General features: G+C 37.8%; 1 protein-coding gene across 4 annotated transcripts in view; it reads right to left on the bottom strand.

Moving 5' to 3' along the window:
• The window catches only part of LOC138714701 (sodium/hydrogen exchanger 9B2-like), a 47157-nt gene that overhangs the window by 21597 nt on the left and 15860 nt on the right, over nt 1-9700 (bottom strand). For all 4 annotated transcript variants that reach the window (XM_069846772.1, XM_069846775.1, XM_069846774.1 and 1 more), the window contains exons 3-6: nt 6692-7000; nt 4900-5082; nt 2132-2310; nt 125-231 (exon numbers count right to left, since the gene is read on the bottom strand). In XM_069846772.1, coding sequence (XP_069702873.1) covers nt 125-231; nt 2132-2310; nt 4900-5082; nt 6692-7000 — 778 coding nt within the window. The remainder of the gene's footprint in view (nt 1-124; nt 232-2131; nt 2311-4899; nt 5083-6691; nt 7001-9700) is intronic.

The raw sequence follows: 9700 nt of genomic DNA, 5'->3' as shown, positions 1-9700 counted from the left end.
TCTCTTATTAATGATCAGATAATTAATTAGATCGGATAGTCGGTTGTGGTGTTTTTACAATAAACGATTCACTTCAAGTGCAGAGATCGTTCAATATTGATGAAATAAAATATTACAGACTTACATCATCTTGACGTGGAATGTACCTCAGGAATAATCCCAGTCCTAAACCACAGCAGATTCCGATAACTAGACCCACCGGGCATTGGATGATTTTCGATGTTATATCCCCTGCAAGCAAGCGTAAACAAACTGAGATGTCGACAGCTGTAACCGCTATAGTTGCAATACTAACTAAATTTACTTACGTAAATGAGAGAAATTCAGTGATTGATGTTAGAATTAAACTTAAATTTAAGGCATTAATATTCCTAGAACTGACCGGGTGAAATCTTTTTTATACCGGTTTTACAAAATTGAATCAGGTTGTGAGATTTCTGTAACTATAGGCTACATTAGTTTAATTCATTGCTGCTCCAAATTTGATCACGATTCATTTCATTCTAACTCCACTCAATCTCTTCCTCCTGTCAGTTTTTACCCTTTGACTTTTGCTGTAATTTGCAGACTACGTATAGCCTACTTCATACCTCTTGAGATTAAAACATATGTTGAAATACTGGGTGTTCAGTTCAAAATGTGTCATGGCTCGCTGTATGTCGTCATGTGGCTATCCGATGAGCCTAGAGAATTCAAGTTTTTTTTTTTATAAGTTTATTGGATTATTTTACGACGCTGTATAAACATCTAGGTTATTTAGCGTCTGAATGAAATGAAGATGATAATGCCGGTGAAATGAGTCCGGGGTCCAGCACCGAAAGTTACCCAGAATTTGCTCGTATTGGGTTGAGGGAAAACCCCGGAAAAAACCTCAACCAGGTAACTTGCCCCAACCGGGAATCGAACCCGGGCCACCTGGTTTCACAGCCAGACGCGCTGACCGTTACTCCACAGGTGTGGACTAGAGAATTCAATCTTCCTACACTTCCGCAAAGGCGTATTACCTAAATGCGAGAGAAGTTTCCTAGCAAGTACGGCGTTCATTCTGAAGATTACTTACCGATACGTACGGTAACGCCAGTAGTGGCAAGAATGTGAACTGTTTGGAAACACGTACTGAAGTGATTTTTTTTTCTTACTGTCGGGATATGGGGGAGAGGGTTAAGACGATTACTTTCGTATTTGTTGACATTAACTTGGACGGTCAACATGGACACGGAGCATTTTGATTTGTGTTGTGGAATGTTGCCGTACGCAATCGATGATAACAAATACCCTGCGTACGACTTGCCCGCGCAAAACACAGTTCGAAAGAGGTTATGGTAGCACACAGACTTTACAAACCGCCATCTGTTGCTACGACATTCAAGTTATACCGTACACGTTCTAAAGTTCAGACTGAACGCCTTGATTAATAGGCAACTTCTCTGACATAAAAGCTGAAACTCGCTTCAAATCGCTGACTCACAACAGTGACGTCATGACACTTTGAAATGAACACCCAGTATACACAGTGGAAGTGATATACAGGGTGTAACCGATATAAACTGCCAAAAAAAGTACAGGTGGTAGAGCATAAATAACTCAAGAAAAAAATAAAATATTTTTTCTATAATTATTATGATTTTCTCAGAAATAATGTGTTTTGTGTAACAGCATAAGCTGTTAAAATCTGCAGACTTACATTATTTCGACCCTGTCTAATGGATAGAACAGGGCTGGGCATCAGGAGCGCACCCAGACTCGAAACGGGGACGCTTAATATTCATCAGTAACGGAATCAACGCTGTTCGGTGTTCGGCGGGGAAGAAAGGGGTTGAAGAGAAATCATATGGCTCCCCTTGAGAGAGTAGAATCCGCTCTTGCTGCCCAGCTCTGGGATATAAGAATGAATATAAAAAATTGGATGTCTGGATGGATGAAGGAATGGAAGAATAGATGGTTGGATAGATGAAAAGACAGAAGGATGGCTGGAGAAGAGTGAATGGGTGTTGCGGAGAAATAGATCTGTAGTTTGATTTTTGGACAGATTGCATTAAATCAGCTTACATTTTACATTATTCGCGTTCCCCAATTCGGTATTTATTACGTATGCAATATACAGATTTTACAGTTGTATGTCATAGCTTACCTGTAGAAGTGGCAATGCTGAGCAATACACCGAAAGCAGAAATGGCAACAACGTCATCGAAACTTGCGGCTGCTATTACAATTGTTGGAATTCCTTTCGACTTTCCGTAATTTCCTTTTGTCTGAAGAGTAAACAGAAGCGGTATCACTACTTCAGGGGACACTGCTGCCAACACGGCGCTGCAAAAAATAATGCATCTTTAATATTTCAGTTTTTTTTTAGGATTTGTATTTAGATGCGAAATGTAAGGTTCAGTTGCTGTGATGTGGAAGTTTAAAACAAATTTTGTCGGAGTTCAATTGATTTCAGAATGTATTTTGCAATGTTTAAAGGAAAGGAAGTATCGTGTCTTCTGATTTTCATGTCTTGAGTTCTGCTATTATTCACATATTACTTCTTCATACAGCGTGAACAAAATTTCGGTATAGGACTGAGTGAGCGGTTTATCTGTGAAACATAAGCTCGGCAGGGAGTTCACGGGTCACTGCCGGCCGGCAGGCCGGCAATAAGATTCGGCTGTTAAACTCGGGGCACTAGAGTGACTCTAAATACTACTCACTTTTATTATTGAAAGATTACGTGCGTTGGAACTGCTTACCCTCATTTTCCAAATATTTCTGGCATCTGTTTAGAAAACTGTCCATCATCTTTCTTAGTTCTCTTTGAGAAATTGAATTCATCTCTTGGCGGATGTTAGGCCTATTCTTTAATTCGAAAGTGGATTTCTCCTGTACGCTTTATCTTTTAATTTATCCCGGAGAAAATAATTGCAAGATATTACATCAGGAGATAGAGGGGGCCATATGTTATTTGTGAAGGCACTTGGGGGCATGGGTAGAGCCCCATGCTTTCTTTATCTCGGCACTAGAATGAGGTGGTCTGGTCGGCATCACAATCTGACCGCCTTTTACCCCGGGAAAGACCCGGTACTAAATTTAGGAGACTGAGTCAACCTCGGGGGCCGTTCTGGAAGTTTGGCAAAGGGAAAATCCCATCACCACCCGGTATCGAACCCCGGACCTTTCAGTCCTTACCCAGCTGTTCTACCAACTGAGCCAATAGACACATATAGATGGCATGCAAGAAGAAAAAGAAGAAGAAGAAGAAAGACAAGAAGAAAAAGACAGATTGCATCACAGTTACCAGTATCTTACGTGCTATGAAAAAGAAGTGCGTTACGTGGCAGTAAACATTTTTAATAGTCTCCCTATGGATATAAAAAAAATGAAACTCAAAACATAAGATTATTTAGGGCCAAATTAAAGAAGTACCTAATTTCCCACGCCTTCTATTTTGTAGGCGAATTTATGACAATCAACAACGCTGCATGAATATTTCTGTCTTGTATTCAGTATTGATACTAAACCTTTGTGTTGTACAACAGAGTGATTTATATACAACTAAAACATTTCTTTCTTTCTTTCTTTCTTTCTTTCTTTCTTTCTTTCTTTCTTTCTTTCTTTCTTTCTTTCTTTCTTTCTTTCTTTCTTTCTTTCCTTCCTTCCTTCCTTCCTTCTTTCTTTCTTTCCTTCTTTCCTTCATTCTTTCTTTCCTTCTTTCTTTTTTCTTTCCTTCTTTCCTTCTTTCTTTCTTTCTTTCTTTCTTTCTTTCTTTCTTTCTTTCTTTCTTTCTTTCTTTCTTTCTTTCTTTCTTTCAAAACGAATGATGCTAGCTACAATTTGTTATACCTCAAATGTAGAGTATCTTTGGGAGATTACTAACCTCTATAGCAAATGTTGAACATTCTTTATTTATTCGGCTGGAAATTCACTTAATGACCAGTTTTTAACGTCAAATTAAGCAGGAGTTTTGATTCCCTGTCACGAGATGCGCAGATGTTTATTCTTTATTCCTTATTGTTGGCAGCTGTTTTCGACATTTTGTTTAAGTCACTGAAAATGCAGTACACATTAAATCAACGGCTCTTCCTTGTGAAGCAATACTGGATTACGAATTCAATTACAGCTACTCAAAGGGCATACAGAGAGAGTTTGGTGTTCGAAATCCCCAAAGGAACACAATACTGGACTGGTAAACAATTTGGAAGCAACTGGATCTCTAAAAGAATATGACAATGAATATACAGAATATCTGGACATCTATTTACAATGAAATTAATGTGAATTGGTTTGTTGGACAGCCGTTAGTATGGGTCTGTGATAAGAGATATAAGAAATATAATTTATAAAAAAATAAAGGCTCATTCACAATGAAAGTTAAACATAACGTAAGCGTTAACTTAACGTTACAGTAAAATCAAGAAGTCATACCATCATTCACGATGGGAACATAAACATAACAGCAAACATACTTGGTAACCATGGAAACATAACGACGCCATTTCCTCATATTCTGTCGTATACTTCAGCGCTCCACGACTGTGTTCTGTTTGCAAATCACGTAAGCATAAGCATGAAAGTTTGGAGTTTGCAAACTTTCATGTTAACGTCTTACGGTAATGTTTATGTCAATGCTTATGTGAATCATTGTGAATGATCCCATTTGGTAGCTGGGCGCAAACTTGTGTGTTTATGTTACGGTTATGTTTAATTTTCATTGTGAATGGGCCTTTAGTCTGTCATTACAGCAAACACAGTATCAATGCAAGAGTCCGATCCGTTGTCAAGCAAGTGATGTCAGAATAGTGTGACTAACTCATTGTCGTTGCTAAGCATGTGACGTCAGATGCTGAAACTTCCGTAACATTTTATACATTCGACCTTCGAGTATAAACGTTTCACGCTAAAGTGAAATATGTTCGTGCTTACCCTAACAAGGAGCCCCAGATCCACGGCAAGTCCAGCAGAATGTTGGTAATAGCTGCGACACAAACAGCCTCCACCACTGCAGGGCATATGGCAATCCTGAGCACCATGCCACCTAGCCTTTTGAGAGCTATCGGGTCTAGCTCCAATCCAGCCCTGATGAGGATCACCACCAGGGCCATCTCTCTGAAAATCACCACAGTACCTAAATCTTATTTGTGCTTCTGCAGCTACTACTACTACTACTACTACTACTACTACTACTACTACTACTACTACTACTACTGCTACTGTTACAACTACTACTATTGTTGCTACTACTACTGCTACTACTACTGCTGCTGCTTCTGCTCCTACTACTACTACTGCTTCTACTACTACTACTACTATTACTACTACTGCTACTGTTACTACTACTATTGTTGCTACTACTACTGCTACTACTACGCTGCTACTACTACTGCTGCTTCTGCTCCTACTACTACTACTACTGCTACTACTACTACTACTGCTACTACTACTACTACTGCTACTGTTACTACTACTGCTACTGTTACTACTACTACTATTGTTGCTACTACTGCTGCTACTACTACTGCTGCTTCTGCTCCTACTACTACTACTACTACTACTACTACTGCTTCTACTACTACTACTGCTGCTACTACTACTACTACTACTACTACTACTGCTACTACTGTTACTACTACTACTATTGTTGCTACTACTACTGCTACTACTACTGCTGCTACTACTACTGCTGCTTCTGCTCCTACTACTACTATTACTACTACTACTGCTTCTACTACTACTACTACTGCTACTACTATTACTACTACTGCTTCTACTACTACTACTGTTACTACTACTACTACTACTACTACTACTGCTACTACTGCTACTGTTACTACTGCTGCTACTGTTACTACTACTACTATTGTTGCTACTACTACTGCTGCTACTACTACTGCTGCTTCTGCTCCTAATACTACTACTACTACTACTGTTACTGTTACTACTACTACTATTGTTGCTGCTGCTACTACTACTACTACTACTACTACTACTACTACTACTACTGCTACTACTACTACTACTGCTTGTGCTGCTACTACTACTACTGCTGCTACTACTACTACTATCACCACCACCACCACCACCACTGCTACAATCACGCAGGTGAAATTTGTGGAGGGAGAAATGAATGGTGGTGTATACAATGCCCGCGTGGGAACATATTGTCCATGCCTGATCTAGACTGTGTATTAGCCAACATATATCCATCCAATGGAGGTACAGTCCTGGGTTTGAACTTTGATCTCGCTATGTATTAGCCAACATGTTATGCTAAAGTTTGTAAGAAAAATCCAGATATCGTTTTTTTTTTATTTTTCAAGTGTACCTCTTTTTTTAAATAATTTGTTCTGTTTATTTTAGAATATTTCCCCCAGACACTCCAGTATAAACATATAAAATACAGAGTGAACCGTAAGTAACATTATTAATTTCAAGGGGTTATTCTTTGAGATAGTTCAAACAAAAATGTAAAGGAAGCAAAAACGAGCAAATTTGTATTAAACATTTTTGTTTGAAATATCTCGAAGAATAACCCCCTGAAATCAATGACATTACTTTCCGTTCATTCTGTATACAGTGTGGACATTAAGTACTGTAAGCGAAAATCAGAGTGTGATAAAAGACATAGTAAATATGACATTAAAGATAGGAAGTCAATTTTGAGGTAGGTCAAGCTCCAACTCGAAGGTTTTCTTAAGATAATGGTTACTGCACGTACCTGATGGCGGACGCCACATCGAGGTAAGGACCCGTTACCACGACAACATCGACGTTACGCAGGATGACACCGGCGACCATCATGCCGAGCAAGGGTGGAAGTCCTGTGAGCCCAACTGCGAAACCGACCAAGTGCGCCACCACGCCCAGCAGTCCGATACGAAACAGCTGACCGTCGGGACCCGCCATGGGACCCAGCTTGGCAGCGGCCAGGCCCCACAGCATGAGCCCCAAGACCCAGAGCGCTAGGGGTCTGGACACCCGGATGCACCAAGGGTGCGATAACACCCTCATGACACAGCGCTGGAATCTAGAGGAAAATGGGAGAACGTTAGATAACATGAAACAACGAGTCAACGTCAAGATAGGAGAATAATTGTCAGAGGGGAGTGGATTAGGGAGAGAAGTACGACAAGGATGCCCTTTATAACCTACCCTGTTCAACATCTACTTGGAGGATTTAGTATGTATGTATGTATGTATGTATGTATGTATGTATGTATGTATGTATGTATGTATGTATGTATGTATGTATGTATGTAGGCAGGCAGGCAGGCAGGCAGACAGACAGACAGACAGACAGACAGACAGACAGACAGACAGACAGACAGACAGACAGACAGACAGACAGACAGACAGACAGACAGACAGATAGATAGATAGATAGATAGATAGATAGATAGATAGATAGATAGATAGATAGATAGATAGATAGATAGAAATTTATTGTCGATGGCATAATGTATGCATAGACATGGTCAAATATATGCAATTACAATTTAATGTTGAATAAGTCAAATAAAAAAAAAAAAACATTATTCATTTCAGGGGCCCGTGCGTGCATCCTCAAGACTGTAGGGATACAATTTTATTAATTTCGTTTTTGCATAATTCCTAAATTTCAGAGAATTTTTTGTATATTTGATGTCATCAGGCAAACTGTTGTAGATTTTGATACCAAAAACCATATATGTTCTACTAGTGTTTGTAAGGTGGTGAGCTAGAATAGTTAAACTATTTTTGTTACGAGTGTCGTAGGTATGGAAATCACAATTATGATGAAAATCAGACAGATTTTTATAAATTAATAGTAAAACATTAAAAATGTATAAACCATAAACAGTAAGAATATTATATTGTAAAAATGTTCCCTACAAGAGGTCCTGCTGTCAACACCCGCTATGCATCTGACAATACGCTTTTGAGTAATAAATGTATCATTCAGCATGGTTCCAGATCCCCAAAAACAAAAACCATATGAAAGCCTTGACTCGACGTGTGCGAAATAATAAGACATTAATATATCGTGATTTATTATCGTCCTCAAAATTCTGATTTGATAATAAATGTATGTATGTATGTATGTATGTATGTATGTATGTATGTAATGTATGTATGTATGTATGTATGTATGTATGTATGTATGTATGTATGTATGTATGTATGTATGTATGTATGTATGTATTAACACTACAATATATACCCGGTGGCAGTGATATATAATATACAATAATACCATTACAATTATACAATAATTACAGCAATAAAAGAAAAATAAAATAATAGTACATTATGCAACGAGCCTATAATGGTAGTAATGTATGTATGTATTTATTTACACTGCAAGTGGGCAAGCACCCGGTGGCAGTGGTATATACAATATTAACAATACACAGTTAAAATGATAAGCAATACACAATAAAATTTACAATACATAATAAAATTTACAACACATATACAATTTTATACACAATACAATAAGAATACACAATACAATTTAACACAATAATAATAAAACATAAAATAAAACACCTAATTTTACAACACAACCTACATGATTATGTATAGGTCCTACATAATTTTCAATAGTCTTTCACTTTACTCTCATCTCATTCCCTGTAGTGGCACTATGACGCATTTCACTGACACTTTAGCACACATTTCACTGACACTATAGAACACATTTCATTGACGCTATAAATTATCACTGATCGGAACTGTTCACTGCACTGTAAAACCATAACTTCACTGACTCACCTCGCTTCACTGATACAACAGTTCAAATAAGTCAAATAATTGCATTCTTATGCATATTTATAAACAGAACTACATTTAAACTAAACATTTCTAGTCTAAGGCCCTCTTACACGCTATTTTTAAATAATTTACAATTCAAACCAAGGAAGTAAACTCGTCAGGCTAGATAAATACATGCCACCTTAAAAAATTAAATGTTGAATGTCACCTTAATTTTAATTTTCACTTTATACACAACTCTTTAAATTATTCTTGAATCTCCTTAAGGAAGGACAGCCCTCAAAGACCGCTGCAGGTAGGTCATTCCAATCATTTATAGTTCTATTTAAAAATGAGAATTTACCTACATCCGTTTTCTGTTTCCTACATTTGATTTTAAAATCATGATCGTGCCTACCATAGTACGTTGGCTTTTCTAACCGAGCCGTTATGTCTACCCATGCTTTCTGACCTAGATGTGCTCTATACAATGATGTTATTCTAGTTTTCCTACGTCTGTTTTCCAAAGTTTCCCATTTAAGTTCTTTTATCGTATCGTTCCCATCTTCTCTTTTACCTTTAACAAATTTAGCTGCCCTATACTGGATTCTTTCTAAGGAATTTATCTGGTATATTCTATAGGGATCCCAACATGTAGTTCCGTATTCCATTAACGGTCGCACTAATGTTAGATATGCTATTTCCCTCGATTTGGGGCTAGCCTTTCTCAAGATTCTCATAATAAAGTGAAGTGCCCTCCATGCTTTGCCTGTAACATTATCAACATGCTCTCCCCAAGAAAGTTTGGAGTTTAAATACACTCCTAGGTATTTACAACATTGTTCTTGCGGAATTACAACACCACTGAATTCGTAATTAAGACTAGTTTCCTCTCGGGTTTTACAAAATGTTATAGATTTACTTTTAGAACCATTTATTTTCATCCTATGCTTTAACGCCCAGTTGTAAATGTTATTTAAGTCTGTTTGAATAG

The sequence above is a fragment of the Periplaneta americana genome, chromosome 15 (genome assembly GCF_040183065.1).
Source record: "Periplaneta americana isolate PAMFEO1 chromosome 15, P.americana_PAMFEO1_priV1, whole genome shotgun sequence".
NCBI classification, from domain to species: domain Eukaryota; kingdom Metazoa; phylum Arthropoda; class Insecta; order Blattodea; family Blattidae; genus Periplaneta; species Periplaneta americana.
Note: the sequence above shows the minus strand (reverse complement) of the source record. Positions and strands in the feature narration are given on the sequence as shown.